Source organism: Planococcus citri, chromosome 4 (assembly GCF_950023065.1).
Source record: "Planococcus citri chromosome 4, ihPlaCitr1.1, whole genome shotgun sequence".
Lineage (NCBI taxonomy): Eukaryota > Metazoa > Arthropoda > Insecta > Hemiptera > Pseudococcidae > Planococcus > Planococcus citri.
The window spans coordinates 49,799,276-49,825,093 of NC_088680.1; the positions used below are offsets into that span (position 1 = coordinate 49,799,276).

Sequence of the window (25,818 nt, forward strand, 5' to 3'; positions counted from 1 at the left end):
ATGCAAAGCCAACATAAAATGCCTTCAAAAGACAAATTTCAGACTCAAATTACAGAGTGTTTGTCTATGAAATCAAAACATAAAAATTTTTCAACGTCTATAACAAAAATGGCAGATTTATCATCGACCACATATTTAGATAAATCATTCTCAAATTTACTGAACTCCATTACTCACCATTTTGTCCTTCTGTAACAGGTTTATGGGTGGATTTTCGAGGAGCGTGAACCATAATCAAATGAGTATTTCTCAGCCTGGTATACTGGAACCTGTAACGCAACAATCAATTACAATTTCCATTCCAATAACATTGCCTTTTCATCTCGCAGTCAATTTCAAAAAGTTGACTAACGTTTTATTGCACATAGGGCACGGATATTCGTCAACCGGTTCGGTATTCGTTGATGTTTCTGTACTTTGCGATTTTTTCTCAACCGGCGATGATTTTGGTTTAGGTTTGGGTTTAGGTTTAGGCTCAGGAGCCGGTACTGGAGCTTGTTCGACAGGCGAAGCCGGACCAGAAGCGGTAGTGGTGGTAGTAGAGGGTAGCGAATCGACATCCATGTCCAACATCTGAGCCAGAGCTGTTTTCCAGCCAGTGAATTGGTTTTTCTTCGCCATGGTGATTTGGTTTAGTATTTTCAAAGGTAAACTATTACGATTTCTATAAAAACAAAACAAAAACACATAAAGAAAAATTATTTCAAAACCTCGTGAAAATCATATCTAAACTCGTGGTCTCGTTCTGATTAAGTATGTTACTTACTGAGTTTCTTGGGGCGATTTCAAATAATTCATCAGAGCTTTATCTAATAATAATTCTTCCAGTTTACCGGCGATGGAATTTTTCAAACTGCCATTTTCGTTACCGCTACTACTACTGCTACTGAACAGCACAACAGACAAATCGCATTCGTCAGAAATCGAATAAATTGAACCCAAAAGTGCTCTCGTTATAAGAATTTAGCATCTTTCGATACTCGAATAATTCAATATTTACCTTTTACACGATGCAAATGATTTCCAGTGTTCTTGGATATGCATCAGAGACTCCGCTTTGCTGCTCAGTACTTTCTGGCAATGAGAACACTTGTGTTTTATACGGTTGTTCATACCGTTTGGACTACCTTTATTGTTGGACTTGAATTTATTATATTTGCAATTTTTACCTGTAATTTTTTTTGTTGCAATTAATAATCAATTTAATAAGATACCTACGAGCGAGACAGCGGATTTATTAAAATAAAAAACTACAACTTACTCGGGCTTTCGTAACCGTGCACAGTAGACATGTGATTTTTCAAGGCACTGGCTTCGGAAAACGTTTGATCACAGATATCGCATTCTTCACTCAAGCCGAAAGTATTCAAACTCGAAAAACTATCATCGGCAGACTGAAAAAAAAATACCAAGAACAGGATAAATTAAAATTCACATTGAGAAAATACTATGTACTTTTAAAAAAAAATGAAATTCACAAATCACCTTTGATTTATCTTCACTGTGCCCTTTGCCTGAAACCTCATCTAAATCTAGGAATGTAGTAGTTTCTTCATCTTCTTTCGATTCTTCTTCTTCCTGCATTCGAACGTAAAAAATTAAATTAAAAATCAGTTTAATCGAGCAAACTTACGTACGTGACGTAATATGAACAGAAAACGAGTATCGCGATAGCTACCGAAATTATCACAAAAAAATTAAAAGTTATCTTTTAATTTCTCGTGGTATCGAAGTACGATCATCTTTGAAATCGATGCTAACCTGTTTTTCAATGGTGTTCATTTCTCTGTCTAGATCTTGAAACATCATCATCTGTTCTCTGAACAAATCAACTGACTCGGTCGAATAGGACGACACTTCTGGCCTGGATAAGATCTGCAAAAAAAAAAAAAATACCACATTGAATTAGCAACAACAACAACGAACATCTTTTCTTTTTTCTTGCTGAGGGTATCCTAAAATCATCCTTATTAAGTTTCATGATGAGATGGAATTTTCTTTCAACGACTTAACAACTCAAAATCTTTCAAATTTATCCATTTTTTAGTTTAATCAGGTAACCAAAAAGCAACTAGTGGTATTTTATCCTACTAGTAAAATAAAGTAATTTTTGACGATTTTTGAGGTACTTTTGGATAATTTTTGGAAAAAATGATACTTTTAAAAACTTTAGAAAAAAAACTGAACTTTTTTAGCCAATCTTGCCAAGCATGAATTTTTTTTAATTTTTGGGAAAAAAGCAAAACTTTGACAATTGTATCAACAAACAGGACTTTTTGGACATTTTTTTTTCAAGTGAAATTGTTCAAATTCTGGCAATTTTTGAAAAAAAGTGAAACTTCTTGGCAATTTTGCTAAAAAACGAGAATTTTTTGACAAAAAAGCAGGACTTTGACAATTATAGTAAAAAGCAAGACTAGAAGGATTTAGGTAATTTTTGGTTAAAAAAATTGTTTTTTCGCAACATTTGTCCAAAAACAAGACTTTTGCAACTTTTAATTCCAGCAAAAAAAAACAAGTTTTTTTGGGTAAATTTTGAGAATAAAGTAGCACTTTGTAGCTATTTGGTTAAAACACGTGATTTTTTGTCAATTTTTTGAAAAAAACAAGTCTGGTAATAATTTTAGCAAAAAAATGACACTTTGTCAAAAAAAATTTACAACATTTTGATGATATTGAATTTTGACCACAAGGGGTGGGAGGGGCGGGAAATTCAAAATTATGATACTTTTGATTCTAGTTTTGGATTTTCAAATTTTGATTCTGCCTCCACCTTCGTCCCCCTCCTCCTCCTCCTCCTCCACCTCATACTTCTAGATATCAGCACAGAAAGCAACTTCACAGAATTATGGAGGATATTTCCAAGGTTCTCCCACCAAACAAAATTACAACACTTCAAAGAGTAAGATTTTTAAATCAAACGTCGAGTTATCTACAAAATCATGCCCAAAAGACAATGATCCAAAAATAAGAATCCTCCCCTTTTTTTATGAATTTTTGAGAAAAAATTCCTCGATTTTTTTCACTGCTTGAAGGGTATTTTGAAAGCACCTCCCCCCTCATTCATCTCACGTATGAAACTCAACTAATGTTCGACTATCTTGGAGCTCATTACGAGGTTTCTAAAGCAAAACTAACCAAAAATCAAAATTAAAAAATTCTATTTTTACTGTTAACCCCAAATTTTTCAAAAATTTTCGAGACTTGCCCCATTTTACTCGATGATTTCACTAATTCTTAAAATGCTCACAGTATCCAATTATCCATCACAGATTTTTTCACAATAATAATGAGGCCAACTTTTCATTGAATTTCCTCGTTAGCTATTTTTTTCCTTTTTTTTGAAAGCATTGGAGAAGGGGGGTTAATGGTGGGGAAAAGGTAAAGAAGCATTCAAAAATACAGGATGAAATTCCAATATTTTTGAAAATTATGCATACAATTTTGAAAACCCCCAAAAAATTATTGATAAAAAAACTAATTTAATTATGCAGCAAACTCAATTTTTTCTAATCTTAAAATCGTTACCTATAGATTCGACGTCGGTTGAGCTGATTCCCTTCTTTCAAGAGACAAATTATTGTCGATTTTCAAAATTTCATTCAACTCAAATAATTTTGAAAAAGAAATGGTAGATCGTAATTTTCTAGACCCCTCAATTTATAATCACTTTTTTACAAAAAAATTTCGTTGATAATCATGAGATCATTTTATAAAAATTTATCTCACTTTAATACAGTTCCAATCGAAATTTTTTCGTTTTTTTTTTCAATTTCTGCTTCTTTCAGTATCTCTTTTTTCGGAATCTTTTCAAAAATTAAAGAGTGAGAGGGGGGAAGAGAGGAAAAGTATTCGTATAAATTTAAAACTCACCTCATTCATCGTATCGATAATAGACCCGAGCGATTTCTGGCCCAACAAATTCCAAGCGTTCGTATACCACGAGCTGCTCTGTCTTCCGTCTTCCTGACTATCGCTAGGTTCAGGATACGAACTGCCATTCACATCGTCGTAACTGTAGGATGGAGTTGGGTTTTTCGACGGATGCCCTTCCGCACAGTCCGATCCGCTTTCGTCAAAAAAAGAACGGAATTCGCCGACTCTCGAGTCAACCGACGATGCATTTGTGACCGCTGAATTCCTGCGAGATTCGTATTCGGTGCCCCAATCATCGACGAGACCGCTGATGGCCGAAATATCACTGCTTCTGCGACGTGCGATGGCGTTTTCCGCGAGTACAGGTTCAGCAGCGACGACGTTCGTTTTACTCATCAAGACAGACGACGATTCCATTTCGTCGTCTGACTGATCAAAGTTTTTTGCATCGTTCGAGGAATTCTTTTTGGCGTTTTTTGGAATCGTTTTGCTGGTTTTGGTTACGGCGAAACCCAAATCGTTATTGGAATCGGTTCTGGATTTCTTTGCGTCGTTTTTACTCGAATCGCGTTTACGTTTTTTAGCGCTTTCTTTAGTAGACGTTGCTGGTGGTGGTGGTTTTTCGACTACTTCTTTTTCTTCTACCACTTCTGGTAGTAGGTGAGGTGGTGAAGATGGTGGTGGCAGCGTAGTTTCGCTAGCCGGATCGGTAACGTCCATCGGTTCTGGTTCAGGTTCTGTATTCATAATATCTTCTATTTCGGCGGCATTCAAGTCGCTCAGATTTTCGTGGAATTTCGTTCTCGATCTAAGAGTTCGACCAGCTGGATTGGTGGTAGTAGTCGGGTATGTTCTTCGGCTAGAACGTCTAACCTCTCTATCGCTCGAAACTCCGGATTGACGACTAATCGGCGACGTTGATCGTTTACTCGATTGTTTTTCGACATCGTCGGTGCCGCATTCTTGATTCGTCTCGATTGGTTCGTTTTTCACAGGGGTCTCTTCGTCTCGAATTTCTGCTTTAAGATCTACGTCGGTTGTCGACGACGTTTCGGCCCGTTTGGCGGATTTTTTCGACGTAGGTTTTCTCTTCCTGGGCGCTTTTTTCTTCGAAGATTTACTCCTGGAAGCGGATTTCTTCGACGATGATTTATCTTTGTCGTCGCCTTCGTCGCCGGCATCGTTTCCATCGTCGTCTTTAGGTTCCGGTTTGAATTTCTCCAGCGTAGGTTTCGATGGATCTTTGCTCAATGGTGTACTTTGGGCATCATCGGGTAGTGGCGGTAGGGAGGTACACACGTCTTCGATCGATTCGTCAGACGAGTGCGTACTCTTCACTACTCTCTCGATCGTATCCATGACAGTTTCCGGAGACGAATGCAAGCTTCTGATAACACTCTCGATGGTATCCATAATGGTATCGGGAGACGAATGGGTTCGTTTGTGTTTCTTGACCGTTCGATTGGGGTCTGATTTCTTCATAGGTGAGCTATCGCTTTCGTAAACCACCAACGGTATCTGCGACGTTTCTTTGCCAGCTTCGGCTTTATCGGATTGCGAGGCACCGGCCATTTCGACGTATTTGATCTGTACTCCTTCTAAGATCTCGAACGATGCGCCGTTGTTTGACTCCGTCTGCGAGGTGGATTCGGCTCCGCTTTTGTTGCTGCGTTTGGCGAAGCTGAGCAATGGTTTTTTCTCGTTACTGCGATGTTTGCAATTATCGCAATGGTATTTGTACGAAGAGACTGTGTCGAAAACTCCGTAACAACCTGCGAACAAAATCACAAAACGATTACAAAAAAATTCACGATTAAACCGATCGAAAAAACAAAACAATGACCATCTTGGCCAAAACTTACCTCTACAGATGAGTTTCACATTCTTCATAGGCGTCTTCTGCTCGGTGGTCGAAGCAGCAGCAGCAGGAGAAGACCCAGGAATCACCGGACCGTGTCTCTCTTCTTCTTTATGATGTTCCATATTCCTAACCGCGTCATCGGTCGGATTAGCGAATCCGCTGAATACATTCGGAGATCTTTGAATACCAATACATCTAGCTAGCGGATTGATCGTATCCAGGTATCTGATTTCGTTCGACGATCTGCGTTCGTTTCGACGACCGAAACATCCGTCGCATAATTTCTTGAGCGTAGCTTCCGCAGACATAGGAACGACCACGATACTGCAATCGATACACCTGATAGATTCTCCTTTGGCAGTTTCAGGTATTCGAATTGGATCCGTATTCGAAGTAGTCGCTCTGGGCGATTTGTTGTTCTCGTGCATGAGACGACAAGGACGACAAATCGAGCCACCGCAATTCTCGTCGTCTTTCCACATTTTACCGCATTTTTCGCACGATATCTCAGCTCGGTCGGGTTGACCGGTCGTCGGTTTTCTTTCCAAATTATCACAGGTACTGGTAACTATGGCTGGGGCGTCGTTGTTACTCAAGGTTCTCTTCTTCTGTTTCGAACTGCCGGCCAACATGCATTTACCGCAAACTTTATCGTTCGTGTCGCTAATGTAGCTCGACTGGCACAGCAAACAGATCGTCTCTTGGAGTCTGGAGCATTTTTCGCAGAACATCGAACCGTCCAGGGGAGCTAAACCGATCGAATCGCATTTTCGACACCGGAACGGAGGCGGAGGCACTATTCTGGTCTCTTTGAACTTGGACGCGCATTTCTTCGCAGTTGGTTTATCGTTTTTCAGAATCGCAGCAGCCGCAGTGACTGTTGAAGTGGCAGCAGAAGCAGCTGCTTGGGCAACGCATTTATCGCAGATTTCCTCCGCACTGGGTGTCTTTTTAGGAGCAGCGACGCGGCACACTTTACAAGCGAACGTTTCTATCACAGGGGCAGGAGTAGGAGTAGGAGCAGGAGCAGGAGCCGGAGCTGGAGCAGGAGCTGGAGCCGGAGTCGGCGCTGGCGCGGTGACTGATTTCGATTTCTTGGCAGGTACTTCGACGCAGCTTTCGCAAATCGACGTCGTATTCGTCGACGTTTCCATTCTGCAGCCGCATTTCTTGCATTTAGATGGATCATCGCGTTTACGTTTTTTACTCGAATTTACAGCGATCGGCATTCTAGAGATGACTGCATCGGTTTGTCGCATCGTTTCTTTCATCGCAGCCAGAATAACCGAAGTGTCAGGTAACGCAGGACCATCCTCTTCAGCTGGTTCGATGGTCGACAGATCAATTTCACCTTCTTCTACTTCGACAGATGGCTTAATGTCGGCGGTAGCAGAGGCAGCGGATTCGATTTCGGTTTCCGGCTCGGTTTGTGATTCGGTAGTAACAGAGCTGACAGCCGGAATGGGGTCTTCCTTGATTTCAGTTTTCACTCTCACATCGGTTTCGGCAGCTACTGATTTGCGTTTAGTTTTCTTTGATGCAACCGGCTTCGTTGATTTTTCAACCGGAGCAGGCGTATCTTGAAGTACTTCAGTCTTTACCGTTGTCGCTATTTCAGCTACCGGCGTTTCAGATACCGCTGGTAGATCTTCAGGTTTCTCAGTCGTAGTCTCTGGTCTCGTTTCGGTGATCGGTTCTTCGGACGTTGAAGGCACATCTTCGACTTTCTCAGTCTTGACCTCCGGTGTCGATTCAACAGCAGTCGTTTCAGACACTGAAGACGAATCTTCAGATTTTTCAGTCGTAACTTCTGGTGTCGTTTCGGCGGTCTCTACAGATGGAGTTTCAACTTCTTCGGGCACGATTTCCGGCGTCGTTTCGACACTAGCCTTTTCACAAGTATCAGGTACTTCGTTCGAGACTTCGAGTACTTCTTTTTCAGAATCGATGGGCAACTCTACGGATTCTTCAGTCTTGACTTCAGATTGTGGCGACGGTGCCGATTCGACAACAGGCTTTTCAGAAACAACGGCCAATTCACTAGATTCTTCTGTTTTCACTTCGGGTGTCAACGGCTGGGTCACGTCAACATCCGCATTTTCAGCCTCAGCCACAACAGGCGACTCTTCAGATTCCTCAGTCTTGATTATAGGCTGCGGTTCAGCAGCAGCCGATTCCTTCTCGGGAGCTGAAGGCGATTCTTCAGTTTGTTTATCAACAACCGGCGCCGAAGATGGCGTCGCTTCAGCTGTCAATCTTCTAGACGTGACAGGCGTGCACCTCTTCTTTCTCTTCTTATCCGATCTAATAATGGTGACCGGTTGATCACTCGATGATGTTTTCTGTTTACCGTCGCCTTGGATCTTGATAATCAATGGTTTCTTTCTCGATCCGGAACCGCTTCGTAATTCCAATTTCGAACAAATTTCGGAATTCGATAACGACTCAGTCTTCTTCGATTCCGAAACCGACTCGTTTTGCTCGGAATTCGTTTCATCGCTAGCGCGTAATCTTCGAATTGAAACCGGTTCGTGTTCCGATTCGGTTTGAGGTTTATTAGCCGATGTTTGACTTTTAGACTGAGTGGTGATTTTAACCACCGTAGGAACGCTGATTTCTTCGCTAGCTGAGGATGGTTTAGCTTTAGCTTGCTCGAGACTGCTTTCGACTTCGGTTTGCGATTCGATTCTACTCGACGATCTAGACGATCTCGAAGGCGGTGGCGCTGGTTTAGTGGAATTGGTTTCAGTTTCTGGCGTATCTGAAGTGGTGGTAACTGAAGCTGTAGCAGTATCTTTAGCTTGGGTAGTTTTGGCAGTTCTGGTATTTTTCGAGGTAGATGGCTTAACTGCGATGATCTCCGGCTCGGCTGAACTTTCATCTTTGATGTCTTCAGTCTCAATTTGAACGGGTTTATTTTTAACACTCGACGATGCTGATTTCACCGCAGCAGCGGCGCTTCTTGTTTCCGGTGCGCTGTCGGATCGTAAATGAATCTGGTTGGATTTGGGTTCCTCCGGCACCACCAGTACGGGTTTCGATTCGAGTTGGTCTTTACTCGATGCCGAGTTCGTTTTGTTTTGTTCGTGTCGGCTTCTCGAAATCGCAGTAGCGTTATTATTGTACGGTGTGTTATTCTTAGTTCCCAGTAACGTTTTACTGGGGGTAACGCTTTCTTTAGATTCGCTTTGCTGTAGACTTCTCGTAGATGAAGAAGCTGTGCTTCTCACCACGTCCAAGCTTTCTTTGCGTTTTCTCGTCAAAATGTTGCTTTGCGAAGACGACTGTAACAATACAAATAAAAATAGACGATTAATATGGTGAAATGCGGTGTTGAAAATGGTAAAACTAACTAAATCACTCGTTCATTCTTTTCAATCCAAATCTTTACCACTATTCCCGAGAACGCTCATTATTTCTATTTAAACCAACCTTTCATACAGCTCTTCTTTCAATCTATCTATGTAATTGTAGAACGATCACAGGAAACAGTTTGGACATTTATCTAAGCATTAGAAATCTTTCCTAGCTTCGTCAAAATCTCATAGCTACCTCCCCCTTTTCCATTAGTACAGGGGTCAATGCTAGAAACTTCAATAACCAAAAAAGATTGAAAAAAAGAACCAAAAAAATGCAAACAAAATATTCTGATGCAGAAATAAATGACAAAAGACAAAGAAAAACAGAACATTTCAAATTGAAACGTTTTGATTATTAAATTTCATTAACGGAACTCGATAGGAACTTAGACTATTTCAGCAAAAAGCAGGACTTTGTACGATTTTCCAACTTTCTGATGAAACATCGGACTTTTTGGTAATTATTGACAAAAAAAAAAACTTTTGCAATTTCCGACAAAAAAAAAAACTAATTTTGGCAAGAAGAGAAATTTTCAAAATGTTGACAATTCAGGGTGTCTAACAAAATCCCCCGACAAAAAATCATGTCTTTTTCATGACCTATTTTTCACATTTTTAATTTTTTTCAATTTGTAGGGAAGTAAGCATTTCAAATTTTTCATTTTTTTGATTTCTTGAAGAAATTTTATTTTTCTTTTTTTTTCATTTTATGGGGTTTTTGAAAAATTTTCAAGGGTGCTTAGAGAAAAGTTCATGATCTTTTCATGACTTTCATGACAGTTAGACACCCTGAAATTTCAACAAAACGAAAGGCTTTTTGGCAGTTTCTGAGAAAAAGGGGGAACTTTCAGATATGTTAATGGAAAAAGTTCAATTTTAAATTTTTTTCTGCAAAAACTACAATTTTTAGCAATTTTTTAAAAAAAGATATTTTTTGGCTATTTAGATAAATAACAAGACTTCTTGATATTTTAGCAGACGCGACGACAGAATTTTTTTGGAAATTTCTGGCAAAAAAACGACACTTTAGAACAACTTTTGAAAAAGATGAGTTTTTGGATTTTTTTCTGATCCACTCCCTCCATCTCTCGCTTCAAAAACACACTAAAGAAACGTCAGATGACATCTTGGGAATATCAATGCAGACATTTCTTGTGGTGGGGGGAGGGGAGGCTTGTTTTTTAAAAGGTTCTCAAGACATTGGTGACAAAAATCAACCCTTTTTTTAAAAAAATAAATGACGAATTTTCGATAAAAATGCAGTCATTTCCTAAAAGCAAACCAAAAAAATGTTGAAAAATCCAACTCTACAAAAAATTATTGCATTCACGACTAGACGCCTTTTTTAATGGGTTAAAAGCAGTCAAACTTGTGGAATGATTTTTAGGGGGGGGGTCTATATTTGACCCTTGAAGTGGGGAGTCACAGCTGAAAACCACGGAGACGTCATTATTTTTAGAGGACCATGTTCATAATAAGGACCTGAATTGATAAAAATGGTCAAAATTTAAAGCGGAAACAACATCATTTTCCTAATTTTTGACTCCTCTCCCCCCACCCCTCCTTCAAATCGACCAATAGGATCAAATTTGCAACATATGTATAATGAAAAGACACTGCTAATGGATCTTTTTCAGGTTTCAATTTTCTAATCCCAATAGACACCCCCCCTCTTCCCCCACCCCTCCTTCAAATCGACCAATAGGATAAAATTTGCAACATATCTATAATGGAGACACTGTTAGTGCATCTTTTGCAGGTTTCAATTTTCCAACCCCAATCGACCCCCCCCCCCTCCCCTCAACCATCAAATTTACCTATGAGCCAGAATTTGCAAAATATACTGGCAAAGTTTTGCTGATGTGTTCTTTGCAGGTTTCAACTTCTCAAAATCATTCAACTCCTTATCAGAATCAGAGAAGTTTTTTTGAACTTGTTTTTTCACGTTTTTTGATCAAATATCGTCCACAAAATCCGATATTCAATGGATTGGCTTTTCACAATTTCACAACTTTTAACGTGGTCTTTTTTCAATTTTTCCTCACTGAAGATGAATTAATCAACTCAAATGAATCGAACTATTCGTTCAAACTAATTTCTGATATGAATATGGCTGAATTACTCGATCATCGTTCAACTTTAACTTTAGTCTTTCTCTCGTCTTTTCAGCATGTCACTTTTTTCCACTAGTTCCTCCCTCTCTTTCACATTCTTTACAATCGTATTTTCTCCTCTCCTCCATCACACCACACACCTGCACTTCTTTCTCTAATTCTATCCTCAGGTTCGTTTCTTCCTCATTCTCGTAAATTTTGACTCCTCACCATAATACTACGAACGAATCCAAAAATAAAACTCACGTCTTTGTTGATACGAGCCTTTGTTGGTTTAGCTTCTACGTCATCGAAAGTGATAACACGTCTGGTAATCCTCTTCGGTGGTAAATTGGCGATCATTCTTTGGATCGTTTCAGCTACAAAATAATAAAACAATAGAAACATTAGCAAACCGATTCCTCACTACAAAATACCCATCGAGGACTCGAGGTACATGAAAGATTACTCAAGAAAAATACTCACTATCGCCAGCCTTTTGTCTATTCCTCGGAGGACCTATTATTTTGACCGGTGTCGTCGGAATATTACGTTTCAAACCACGATGTCGAGCAACATTCTTTCTACGTCTACTACCGTAAGGTCTGTATTTCCTAAAAAGAACAGAAACAATACCGCCAAATTAGTTCGCTGACACCATAATGCTATGAAAATTCCACCGACGCGACATCACGTACTTATTTCTCTTCGTATGCGCCGCGAACATCATCGACATCCACGTAGTATCGCCTCCGCATTCTAAAATATGCTTATGAAATTCGCTAACCGGAGTAAAGGATTTTTGACACTTGGTACACGTCGAAGACGCAGCCACAGAGTGTTTGATTGGTAACCCTAACGAGCCGTTATTTTGTAACATTCTCTTCATCGCCTATATGGTAAAATGTGTAATAATAGTACATCGTTACTAATTCGTTCGCACACATTCGATGATTAAATTGATCGCTGATCTCGATCACCACTCACCCAATTCGAGCCGGGAGCTTGTTCGGTGACGAATTCGTAATAGAATCCGTACACATTCGGATGCCTACTCCATCGGTGATCTTCCATATCCCAGAAATTATTAAACCTTGCGAAGCACGTACCGCATATGTAATTCCTCGCCCGAATCCATTCTCCGGTGAATACGATTTCGTTAGCAGCGTCTGTGAAAACGACGAAAAAATTTTTTCAACATGAATCAATACTTTCTTTACTCTCGTAGGTATTCGTCGTCGTCGTCGTCGTCGAGTTGTTAGTCGAAGTAAATCCCTCGATACCGTTCTCTTTCTCTCTCACTCTCCACGTCCAGTACCTACACTACGTCTACATCTACAATATCTACGTAACGTACCATTTTCGTTTTTAGCCTCGTCATCGGCACGTTCTCCATCTGATTTCTCGGCCAAAGCTAGATGACTGGCGATAGTTGAATTTCGACTGACGCGAGCCGGCTTCGCATTCGCCGACGAACGTAACGGGCAATCTAGCTCTTTATCGAGTAAATTAGCCTTCCGCAGCATGGTCAACTGGGTGGCCAAATGTAATCGCGAAACGTTCTGGATAAATCTGCTATCGATGTTCTCGGTACCGTACATATCCTGGAAACTCAACGATTCCGTTTTCTCCTTGGCACCCTCGATACCGCCGGGTAAATCAGCGTATCGCGGATCGTTCGCGTCTTCTGGTGGGTTATCTTCCTTTTTCATTTCTATTCGTCCTTCCATAAAGTTTTCTAAATTATTTCTGTCGAACAAATTAAAACACAAGAAACGAATGCGTTAATTCTTGATAAATTTTCCTATGCTATAGGTGCTCTTTCTCGAACTCTAGACAGGTATATGAAAACTTACTTCACGTTATGGCTGACATTTCTGTAAAACTCGCTTTCGTAATCAGCGGTTGTAATGATGGTACTTCGGTATTTCTGCTGTTCGTTACTATCGTTAGGGACGCTGAACGCGGATACGACTTTCTTGATGTTATTTCGACTAGAATCACGGTGTGCGCTTTTGCGGTGACGTCCCAACTCCACTGTATTGATGAACACTTTGGTACACTGGTTGCATTTGTAATTTTTTCCATTTTTATTCGATACTGTGGTGGGTTTAGGCTACAACAGACGTAACGGAAAACATTAATAATTTTGATAAAGCTCAGAATGAAATTTCAATATTTAAAAACTATAGCTTAATACAAATCAGAAACCAGACGAAATTCATGGAGAACGGCGGGTAAAAAAATTGTGCAAGTCGACTGGATTTAGTTTTTTTTTTTTTTTTTTTTTTTTGAAATACGGAACTTCTAAAATGCCGCTTAAAGCCCCAGAGGAAATGAAAACCACCTATAATCGACTCAGAAACTTTAAAATGTGGCATCTGTAACGTAAATTTCGTCTCGAAACCGTTTCCAATCGGTTCGCAGGGTTGAAAATAGGATTTTAACATAATTTCAGCTTTACAGCTTATTTTGAAAAAAATATTGATTTTTTCCACATTTTTGAGAAAAATTTGATTATTTTCACATCCTTATTGGAAAAAATTTTTTTTTACATTTTTGACAAAAATTTGATTTTTTTACATTTTAGACAAAAATTTGAGTTTTTTTATACTTTTGACAAAAATTGACTATTCTTACATTTTTGGCAAAAATTTGATTTTTTTCACATTTTTGACAAAAATATTGATTTTCATCACTTTATTGACAAAAATTTGTTTTTTTTTACATTTTTGGCAAAACCAATTTTTTATTCATTTTGAAAAAAATATTGTTTTTTTGCATTTTTGACAAAAATTTGATTTTTTTCACACTGTTGACAAAAATTTGATTATTGTCACATTATTAAAGAAAAAGTTTTTCTTTACATTTTTGGAAAAAATTGGTTTTTTTTACATTTTTGACAAAAATTTGATTTTTTTCACACTTTTGACAAAAATTTGATTACTTTTACATTTTTGGCAACAATTTGATTTTTTTCACATTTTTGACGAAAATATTGATTTTTAAGTATCACTTTATTAACAAATATTTTGTTTTTTTTTCACAATTTTGACAAAAATTTGTTTTTTTTTACATTTTTGGCAAAAACAATTTTTTTGCATTTTTGGGGAAAATATTGGTTTTTTTCACATTTTTGACAAAAATAATGATTTTGTAACATTTTTGGGAAACATAATATTGATTTTTTGCACATTTTTGACAAAAATTTGACTTTTTCTACATTTATGACAAAAATTTGATTTTTTTTACATTTTTGACAAAAATTTTTTCATTTCTTACAAAAACATTTTTACAGATTTACCAAAAACAAAAGATGAACTTCGAAACCCAAAATTCTGACTGGTGAGGGATTAGTGTGCTCTTTCTATCCAGCTTTATCTGGTTCAAAAATGTTTCTGCCAATTGGGATACCTCCCACGAAGGAAAAGTAACGAAAAGTTGAATTAATTGCACCATCAATTTAAATCAGTACTTGATAAAAATTCATTAGCTGCTCTTGAAAATGAGGTCCGTAGAAGGGAAAGGGCACTATGACTAATTTCCTTTTTAAAATATTAATCTACAGGAAAACGGAAGAGCGAATTTTCAGTTTAAACAAACCCAAAAGTTGAATGAAATATTTAATATTTTATTTATTGAAATTCACAAGATTAAAAATTTTTTTTGACATAATGAGAATCCCTGCAACACGAATGAATCAATAGGCCTACTAATTTTAGGTAAAAATGGCAACTCATAGCAGAAATTGCTCTTTTTTATCGAAAGCTTTGATGCATCGAGTGATTTCTTTCAAGTGAATTTTCAGTCAAGAGTCAAAAAGGCACCGAAGTCGATTTTTTAATGGATTTTTAAAAACACAGATACAGCCGACTTGTCAAAGGTTTTGGATTTTCCACGTTTTTTCAGACCCCCTTCCCCTTCAAGCGAATTTTGATTTTTTCACACAATAAAAAAGCAAAATTCAAGTTTTCAAAAATTCGTCAAAAATTTAAAAATCAAATTCAGCACTACTTGGAAATGTTACCCAGAGACATATATTTTTGGATGGCCTTCGATTTTCTGTATTCGGTTCGAAAAATTAGTCACTGTTTGGGTACTTTCCTTCTTGGAATATTCAAATCATAATTTTTGTTGTCTCCTCCCTTTCGCTCATTGACACATTTATACATTTTTTTGGCAAATCAATCAGAAAAATCGTTTTAAAAATTCCCAAATTTTAGCACAATTTGATCTCAAATTTCAACTTTTTCAAGGGAATTAAAATTTTCAAAAATTTGCTAAATATTGAAAAATTGAATTTGATATGTACTTGGAAATTTCCCCCAAAGATATATTTTAGAATAATGCTTCGATTTTTCTGAAACTGGTTTGAAAAAAAAAAACATTTTTCTTCGCTACTTTCGTCGTCGTTGTTTTGCACTGAAAAGCTAATTACTCCTCGGAAATCGCCAGTGCCCAGTTTTTCAGAAAAATGATTTTCCTTGACACACAGAATAGGGGGGGAGGGGGCTCTTGGTCTTTCAAATTTCATCAGTGGCGAATTTGATCGATTAACATACTAACTTTTGCCAGAAGTTTGTGAAGCTCGGATCGAAAAAGGCGAATAAAATTTAAGATGTCTCTCATTTTTAAATTTTTAATTTCATCTCCCCAACAGTGTACGAGTATTTATTTCATTTCGAGAATTTTTTCGAGTACAAAATTGAAGCACCCCAATCATATTTTAGGTATAAAGACAAGGAGGCAGAAATTAAGGGAGAGTTGAATTCGTACCCTGAAATTGTAGAGAATTCATTATTTCGACCTCACAAGACCTACTCGAGAGAATTTTATACGCTCCAGAATTGTCGAAAACAGCGAAAACTATCCGAATTGTGCAATTTCTTCGACTGAAAAGTGAAAATTCGAAGTGAATTAGTCGAAAATGGCAGCTGGATGTTTTCAACCTATTGTGAACTGCGCGAAGAGCCGAAGAGAGGTTGAAAATGTACCAAAATTTCAAAAATTACAGCTTGGTCTATTTTCAAATATTCTGTTAAAAACTGAGGACAATCGAACTCTTTTTCCACAACCAATTTTCAAGTCTCTCTTAACACAAAATCGAATTATTTATTTCGATTCAAAAATCAAAAAAGTCCGAATTGGACAAATTTTCGCAATTTCTAAACTAATTTTGGGCTACACAACTTCATTCTCCATCCCGTTTTAGAGCTGGAAGAGACAATACACAGTTACAAGATAATCGAAAATAGAAGAAAATACACATTTTCAACGTTCGAGGCATTTTAATCTGAAAATTAAATTATCCAGGATCTTCAAATGACGGGTAAGGAGGGAGGGTATCTCTCTCGAAACATCATAGACCGAAAACTGTGCAATTTTTGAACGATATTCGACATTCGTCGACCTTTCCAACCGAGAAAATTAAATTTTCGACCTTTCCATGACCTATAGACGTACTATACGCCGAAATACTATTCCACTAAATGAACCACATTCATACTATAGAAGTACCTAGATAAACGTATTATGTAGGTAGGTATCCTAATGGAGCAAACCCGTATCTGTAGTATATGCAGCATGCACATAGAAAGATAAAGAGGCAAAGACAGAGGCAGAGAGAACCGAACCGCGGTAAGTAGCGTCAACGTAGGCGTTAAATTACGACAATCAACGAGCAGTCGAGTACCCCGCTCCCGCATCGTATTCGCATTGCCCGACCCGATCCAAATAATATACAAAGAAAACCTTTATAGCGTGTAATATAGCCGCTTGTCGTCGTCGCCTTAACCTCCGGCATAGTCTTAATTTTTAATTCACAAATTCGACTATCTCAAATACGAGTATAACCGACAACGCAACCTTTCACTTCAGTGTTACCACCTCGAAGATACGAATATAAGAACAGAAAACACGAGGTAAGTATACCATAAGGCATAATCGTCACTCAACGTAAGGGGAAAAAAGCCAAACTACGAGCTGCAAAAGATCAATGAGATAAACGTGACGATTTCTCCGACCATCACAACCGTGTTACCAGTTGCTATGATACCCACCTAATTCCCCTGCAACGAGCCAACCACCATACGTCACCACTTCATACATTATTTTTCGATTTTTCTATCATTAACTCGATCATTTTCTCACCCCTTTAGCCTCGTATATATGTATTTTTTACCAACAACGTTAAAATCGTCACTGTAAAACTTCCCTTACACCAGCTCTGAACAGTGAACACAGAATCATACGACGATGATCGAGAAAAAGCTCCATCCCCGCCCTTCTTTTCGGCTCCTCAATTTACAAATCGAAAAAGGATATATCGCACACGATGAACCTGTCGTCACGAAACTTCGATACATAAATTATACCATCCGTAATAAGTAAGTATAAGGAAAGCCTAAATTATAAAGCCGTATCGAGATTAAACGCGCTAGCAAAAGTTCGCCACTCTGCTCCCTACTCCCTGCTCCCTTCTCTATACCGACGAGTTGAACTTTAGCGGCAAATATTCCTCGCTGAGATCGTATCGTGTGTCGTTTTTTTTCTTTTTTTTTCTTTTCGCCTTTCCTGTTTCTTTAACGCGCGTCGCGCGATCGTTGTGTAAAAAACAGCGAAGAGAAAAAAAGGAATTCTAAAAAAAAAAAAGAGAAAAATAATAAAATACTCGAGAGATAAGAAACACTTCTCTGTGTGCCAGGCAAGTAGGTCGGTGAATATGCTGCGACGAAGTTATCGCATCGCATCGTCGTGTTGACGACGAAAGAGCGTGAGATGTACGAAGTACACGAAGGAAAAAATTGTCCGATATTAAATGACGACGACGACGAGTGAACAGAGTGGCACACTGTCTTTTTTCTCTTTTACGTTTAATTCCGACAAAAGGAATTCCAATTTTTTTCGCCTTTTTTTCTGTCCCTTTGAAAATGAGTGTAAGTAGTATGTACCTACTATATGTTGATGTTGTTGTTGATTTTATTCGCGTAAACAATGTGAAATGGATGGAGATGGAAATGGAATTCGCTGCGCCATTGCCATCTCACAACGCATCGCCAACGCTATCTAGCAAAATTTTTTCAACGACGAAATTCGATCAAGGTTGCCAATTTTTGTCCGAACGTGATTTTCCTCGAACTTTCGAAAGTTTACCAGACTAATTTTTTTTTCAAGGACTGCAGACTGTTTGCGTAAGGTATACGTACACGAGGGATGAAAAGAAGCGCGGAAAAAAATTGACCAGCTTTTCAAGAGTTCGCAGAATATCGACACAGAAAAATTTTAAAACAGAATTTTCCCATATCAGATCGAAATTTTACCACCGAACTATCCTAGAAATGAGCTAATAGAGGTCTTGGCTCAAGATTCAGAACAGGGGTGTCAAAATTTTAGAAAACTGAGACCCCCTCAAGCATATTTTCAATAGCATATAAAAATACATACATCATCAACCTAAATTTTACAGGTCAAAGTATATTTTTCAATTTTTGATGAATTCATGAAAATGAATCAAATCGTGGTCACAAATGGGGTGGAAATAAAAATTGTACCAAACTGACCTAGGAAACTGAAATTTGAAAGGTAGATGCGTCGGTCAAGTAGACCACTAAAATGGTGGAAAATTGTCCATCAAGCAATCCAATACCTATACTGTCAGTATTTTCAAAACCATTAAATTTCCCAACATTTTTCAAGATTGAGAGATTTTCGAAAATTTCCACTTTCGGTAACCAAAAAAAAATTACAAAACGCGAGCTAAACATTATAACGTAGAAAAAATTCTCAAAAAAAAACAAAAAACAAACAAACAGAAAAAATGAAGTACGTACCTAGAGTACCTACACAAGTATTTTGAAGATTTTGATGGAAAATCGACACTTTTTGAAAATTTTTGACAACATGGAAGGATTTAGGATTTTTGCAATTTTTGGCAAAATAAAACGAGACTGACAGTTTCAATCAAATGAATGGTTTTCTGGAAATTTTTGGTAAAAAAGCGAGACTTGAGAACAATTTTCAAGAAAACAGTAATTCTGAAATTTTTTGAAAAAATAAAGCTCATGTTTAGAAATTTTGTTAGAAGGCAAACATTTTCTACAATTTTAGACAAAATGTGGCAATTTCAGCAAAAAGCAGGATTTTTTAGGAATTTCGTTGACAAAAACTAAGCAAAGGCTTCTCAATAATTTTTGAAGAAATAAATTAAAAATCAAAAATTGGCAGTTTTAACAAAAATTAGCAATGTTTGGGAACTTCCAGAGTGTCTACTGAAACCAAAAAAGCAAATTTCTTGCTTTTTTTCTTGCTTTCAAATGAAGTTCTGTACCACCCCCCCCCCCCAGTTTTCTCTAAAAAATTTATCTGTTGAAGCAAGAAAATGAAAAATCGACATTTTGGGTAATAATTTTCCGAAAATCATTCATAATGAATGAATATTTTATCGAAACAAAGGTGCTCAAGCGAAGCGAGAGCGAAAATTTTTCGAATTTTTTTTTGAAAAATCAGTAGTTTTGTTCAGAAAAAAATATAAAATTCGCACTTTTCAAATGGTTTGAATGCTACGAGTGTTTCTGGAATTTTTCTATTTTTAATTTTTGAATTTTGGAAAGTCTCATAAGCAGCATCTTGAATAGACCGAGCGAAGCGAGGGCAAAAGCTTTGGAAAATTTGCAATTCGAAAAATAGAATAACATCAATTTTAATGAAGGATTCAACTTCAATTTTTCAGAGATTTTTTATTTTGTAAAATTTTGGAAATTTTCTTGCTTTTTGAAGGAACTTCTATAGATACTAAGTTCTTGCTTTCTTGTCGCCCATGTCAATTTCTCGCATTTTTCTTGCTTTCCTGCTATTTTCTTGCCAATAGACACTTTGGGAACTGTTGGGTGAGAAATTTTTGTTTTCTTTTGTAATTTTTGAACATTTCAAGCAGAAAAAACGAAACTTTTCAATTGCTGAAAAGCTAGAATTTTCGTCAATAAGCAAGACTTTTGGACAATTTTTGGAAAAAAGTAAACCTTTTCGGAATTTTTCGTAAAAAAAAAAACGAGATTTTTTGACAATTTTTTACATAAAGCAAGACTGACAATTTGTACAAATTTTTAGCATTACTGCCAAAAAATGGTACTTTTTCGCAATCTTTGTTGAAAAAAGGAGATTTTCCAAGTCAATTTTTCGGTAAAAAAATACGACTTTGTGGAATTTTTCAAGGGAAAAAAGTGGGACTTTTGAGTAATTTTTAGAACTGGAATTTTTTGAGAAAAATCTACATTTTTCAGCGAAAAGGAGATTACGTATTTGAAAATTCCGACAAAAGATAAAAAATCTTTACTTCAATATTTTTCATTTTAAAAAAAAAATAATAATTTCATTAAAAGTTCTCAATATAAGAATATCAAACACAAAGATGCAGAGATGTTCTACGCTTCTCAATGCTATAATTTAAAAAAAAAAAAAAAAAAAAAAAGGAAGAACATAAAAACAAAATTTTTATATTCTGTCAAAATATTTGAAAATCAAGGTGTTTAACAAACTCCAGAGGCAAAAAATCTTGACTTTTTCATGACATTTCTCACTTTTTTACCGCATGAAAATACCTCCACCCCTCCTCCCAATATATATAACTCGGTACTGCGGAAATTTTCTTAAAAATTTGTAAACAAGTAGGTATTTTAGTTTTTTCATTTTTCTGATTTTATGAACAAATTTTTGATTTTTTTTTCATTTTATGGGTTTTATAAAGAATTTTCAAATGTGTTCCGAGCAAAATTCATGACTTTTTTATGACTTTCATGACCGTTAGACACTCTGAAAATTTAAATATGTTCCCAGTTTATAAAAACATCAAAATAGAAAGAATGAAGCAAATTGTTAGAAAAATAATTACCTACGCATTGAATTTTTTTTCTAAAATTAGACTAAAAACCTGAATCATTTGCCAGATCATCCAAAATTTCAAAAAATGTCATAATTTGAAAAGGTATTTTCCAAAAATCCACCTTAACTTCCACATTATTTGTAATCGAAAAATTCAGTCAAATTATAGAAATGGTCGTCAAAAATTGCTAATTTCTTCTAAAAATCCAAAAATGATACGACCGCGTTTTATCCCACTTAATGGATGATAAAGCATATAAGGAATCTCTGAGGCAGAGAAACATTCGTTTCGTTGTTCCTAAAATTATTTACACGTTCAATTTCGGCGTCCTCCACCAACCACTCTTCTCTTCCCTTCACCTTGAGAACTTCTTAGATGAACCAATGCTAAATTTTTACGCAAGGAAATGAGCCAAAAAATAATTCCGTCATAAAACGACAAGATTTTTATGCAACAGCAAAAGGTGAAGAAACAGTATCAAAATTACCAAATTTACACATTTAAATCTAGGTAATTCCATCGCTTAGCTCACAATTTTGACAAATTCGAATGATTCCTGACCCAACCAAAAACTGTACCAATTACTCTAGCATCAAAAAAAAAAATTAAAAACACTCACCTTATCCTCAATAATAGGCTCCTTGTCGATATCGGTAATATCACCATCATGGGATTCGGCGTTATGAGCGACTAGATCCTCCTTGGTACGGAACCTAATCTTACATATGGCACATCCGAAATACCGTTTACTATGCATTTCGCAAATATGCTTTAGTAAATCGCTGAGATCGCTGAACGTTTTATTTTTACAGTACACGCACGGCTGCTGTTTCCGTTTCGGATGATGATGCTGCAGCACGTGTTTCTTTCTTTTGGTCGTATCGGTGAAGGAAAGCTCGCAAAACAGGCACATCATCGACATACCCGCAGATTTGGTACTCTTGGACGACGGTATATCGTCTAATTCCGCTATATCGTCGTTGTTTTTCGAAGACGTCGTACTATTCGTCTCTTCGGCTGCATTGTCGTCTTGCCCGTTGTCGACGCTTTTGGGCGAATCTACTTGAATGGTCGGCACTTGCTTAATAATGGTATTAGCTGCAGCTGAACCAGTTGTTGTTGTTGTGGTGGTGGTGGTTGAGGAGTTGGTGGTAACTGAATCCGCAGTTTTATGCAATTTGGCACATTTTTTCGAATGTCTCACTTGAGTACGTTTCTTCGAGAAGACCGTGTTACACGTAGGACACACGTACAGTCGACTACTGGTTCTGTTCGAGTTCTCCAACGTTAACGGCGGGTGATCAGTCAAATGCGAGCTAAGCTCGCGTTTCTCGTCGAATAAGCACTCGCAAATACTGCACCAGTACATGGACGTGTTGATTTTAGGATTACTCGACAACGCCGAGCTGATCGGCGACACTTTGAACATATCCGCGTGCTTGACCGAGATGAATTTCGGATTAATATGATTCCTATAATAGTGTTTCTTCAAACTGAACATCTTATGGTATACGCCAGAGCAAATGTCGCAAGACAACATTTTCCGGCCGTTTGGTAACAGGCCGACTTGAATGGCTTGACTCGGATTAAACAAGAAGCATTCTCTTTCGTCGACCACTGCTTCGCCGGCTCCACCGTTTTGTTGATAATCCGACGACGAAGACGGCGCTGGTATGAGGGGCGGCGGTAGCGGCTGCGCCGATTCCGAAAAACAATCCGGCCCGTGGACGAATTGTTCGGCTTGATAGGGCGACAAGTCGTTGGGCATATCGACGTCGTCTTCGTCTTCTTCGGATTCGCGTCTACTCGGCGGTATGAGTATCGGCTCGATGGTGATTATTTCTCGTTCGACATCGCGTAAATCTAATTCTTTGGGTGGCGATTCGTTACGAATAGGAACTAATACCGGTCTATCGATGTCGTCTTTCTGTGGCTGCTGCTTCGGTAACGGCGTAGCTGCTTGGACTAAAGCGTGAGCCAACCTCGTGTACTCCGATTTGGTACTCAAACGGTTACGTTTCTTTCTTTTGGTTACTTTATTGGTGGGCAGCGAGTTTCTCACGTGCGAAAAATCCAAAGCCGGTTGACCGCTCATCAAGATAGGCACGTTACCGGCGAAGTCTCTGTCGTTGCACGCTGAGCCGGGTCCCATACCCGAATTCATTCTGATTCTGGCCGCCATATCCAGCACATCGTTCTGGTTTACGTTCATTTTGGGCAGAATCGATACGAAGCTGGGTACGCGACGATTGCCGGATCCTTTCTTCATTTTAATCGGCACCTCGCTTATGGTACTTTGCTGCGGAACGCTTTGCATAATCGGCACGAACTGCGTGGTGGCCGGTTTGATTGGTATGAGACTAGGCGGCGGTGGATGTAGTTTGCTCATATTTTTAATATCGTCGTGAGACCTTTCGCCGATCGGTATAGGTTTCAAAAAAGGTAAACTAGCCTTATCACTATAATTACTATTACAACTAGTGTTATTGGTAACTGACGCGGTGGTCGCCGCCTTCGTCTTAACAGCCATATCTTCCATCGCAGCTGCGCCGCAGAAATCGTCTTGCTGCGACGATGATAACGACGCCGAAGCCGTATTCTTTTCCAGCTCGATATCGGTGCCGAGCTTTTTCAGCCTGTACACGACGTTATCTTCGTTAAGAGGTTTGCGGAAATTGGCTATACTTTCGATAGGAACCATAGGCGGTGGACTTCGTCTACAATTCGCCTTCTTACCGCCGCCGCTCGATTTCGGTATCACCGTTAGCGCCGGAGGCATCCTGAAATCCATTTTGCTCGCATCTGCGGCCATCGCGTTGCCGAATTCCGGTCCCGATGATGACGATTTGAACGTCAGAGGAGGTGGTGGTGGTAGAGGTCCCATTGGAAACGTATTCGTCGACAAGTTACCGAACGTGGATTTCGGCTGAGCGTTCGACGAAACGTATCTGAATCCTTTGCTGTTGGTTAAATTGATCATATTATTCGAAGGATTCGAGGTCGCAGCAGCAGCATTCACCGTGCCTGCCGACGTAGCCGGTAATATTTCTAAATTATTGTTATTGCAACGCGCTTGAAATTGGCCCGATTTCAAGAACTGTTGAAACATCTTGAAATTCTCCGCTTCCGGCGACGATTGCAATTGCTGTAACTGGCGCAGATGCTCTTCTTCGGTAGCCGACCTTTGTAGTTTGCTCACTATGTAGTTGAGTCTGTTCGAATTCAACGTTCTACCACCGCTACCGCTACCACTGCTGCTGTTGTTGTTATTGTTGTTGTAGCTATTGCTGCTACTAGTATCACATTTTTCCGTAAAAGGCTGCTGAGGCGTTTGCGGTGACGGAGGCGAATGCTGCGACAAAGGTAATAGATGCGATAACGACGGCACCACTTCGATCGATACCGGCGATAGTCTTTGAAAGTTTGCATTATTATTATTGCGTTTAGCTGCCGCATTCGACGATTTTCTACTTTTGGCACCGTTGCCGCCGTTAGACGACTTAGGACGCGGTAATACGTCAAAGCTGTTTATGGCACCGATGTTGCTAATGTTGTTGTTGTTACTGCTGCTGTTGTTATTGCTGCTATTGCTACTGAGTATGTTACGTATCGCTTCGGCAGCCGCTACTAACGTCGCTTGCGAACTATCCGGCGAATATCGATTATCGCAATTCGGTTTTGAGCGATTTTCTCTAACTAAGGGGTTAATTTTACAGCCTGCGAAACAAAACAAAAAAATCAGAAATCATTATTAATCTCTCGAGAAGGCGAAGAGGATCGTACCTCGATATAGTTTTGAGAAATAGTATTCGTTTACGTACCTTGATTAACGCCACCATCGGCGGCTGAGATCTGCGCGTTTAAAAATGGACTATGTACTAGTTGCTGCAAACTCTGCAGCGGATTCGTATTCGTGTTTTTCGCGTCGAATTTTCCCGCACCGCGTCCGCCGGATGCGACACCCGAGTGGTTTTTCAATTTAAACGTTATCGGCGGTTTCCTCCGTCTAGGGAATGACGACGACGATAACGAATTATCCGGCGCACTGCAGTCGCCTTCATCTTCGCTGGTATCGATACGTAGTCTGGGCTCGTCATCGTCGTCCTCGCTTGTCGAACCGTAATGTGCCTCTTCTATGTCTTTCATGTAGTCGGGGCCACCTCGTTGCCCTCTTCCTCTGCCTAGATTTTGTTCGTCCATATCGCGCGGTGTCAAAAATATTCAATATTATGGGTTGTCCTGTAACAAGAAGAAAACGTCACGTTTTTGTTAATATCAAAATACAAAATACATAATATACATATACATGGGTATCTGAATTGAGCCACATTCTCTCCCTCCCTCCCCCCTCACCCCACACTGAAAAATCATAATCTCGTTGAGGCAGTTCGATACACGTAAACTTATTATCAGTTCAAACTGTTCGAAATCTAATCGATTAATTCGTTTCGAGCAATTATGTGTTATCTACATGTAACTCAAAATGTTCAATTTCTCAAAATTTATTTTGAAAAAATTCCAAATCCCAATGACCGACTTAAAACTGCCATCCAATAAGTACATCATTGAGCAACAAAATATCTTCGTGACAACAACACGAATATTTCACTTATCCACCCATTTGAAAACAGTATCACCAAAACCTATTCTTGTGATCACGCATAAGTCACTTTTGGGTCTTATGTCTTATCATAATTTGGTGCGTACGGTTGAGCGAGAAAATTTTAGTGATTAGAAACAACAAAAGATATA

The 25,818-nt window shown here is 38.4% G+C and overlaps 1 protein-coding gene across 6 annotated transcripts in view; it reads right to left on the bottom strand.

Annotated features, from left to right (window-relative positions):
* The window catches only part of LOC135844767 (serine-rich adhesin for platelets-like), a 117,977-nt gene that overhangs the window by 4,019 nt on the left and 88,140 nt on the right, over nt 1–25,818 (bottom strand). For 5 of the 6 annotated variants that reach the window (XM_065363109.1, XM_065363108.1, XM_065363110.1 and 2 more), the window contains 17 exons: nt 24,888–25,305; nt 21,686–24,783; nt 13,046–13,305; nt 12,547–12,938; nt 12,177–12,358; nt 11,888–12,081; nt 11,676–11,803; nt 11,457–11,569; nt 5,739–9,021; nt 3,874–5,648; nt 1,762–1,875; nt 1,486–1,578; nt 1,262–1,394; nt 1,001–1,169; nt 767–886; nt 353–664; nt 178–269 (listed from right to left, as the gene is read on the bottom strand). In XM_065363109.1, the coding sequence (XP_065219181.1) occupies nt 178–269; nt 353–664; nt 767–886; nt 1,001–1,169; nt 1,262–1,394; nt 1,486–1,578; nt 1,762–1,875; nt 3,874–5,648; nt 5,739–9,021; nt 11,457–11,569; nt 11,676–11,803; nt 11,888–12,081; nt 12,177–12,358; nt 12,547–12,938; nt 13,046–13,305; nt 21,686–24,783; nt 24,888–25,266 (10,837 nt within the window). In that variant the 5' untranslated portion in view covers nt 25,267–25,305. The remainder of the gene's footprint in view (nt 1–177; nt 270–352; nt 665–766; nt 887–1,000; nt 1,170–1,261; nt 1,395–1,485; nt 1,579–1,761; nt 1,876–3,873; nt 5,649–5,738; nt 9,022–11,456; nt 11,570–11,675; nt 11,804–11,887; nt 12,082–12,176; nt 12,359–12,546; nt 12,939–13,045; nt 13,306–21,685; nt 24,784–24,887; nt 25,306–25,818) is intronic. The other variant, XM_065363112.1, reaches the window with a different exon arrangement.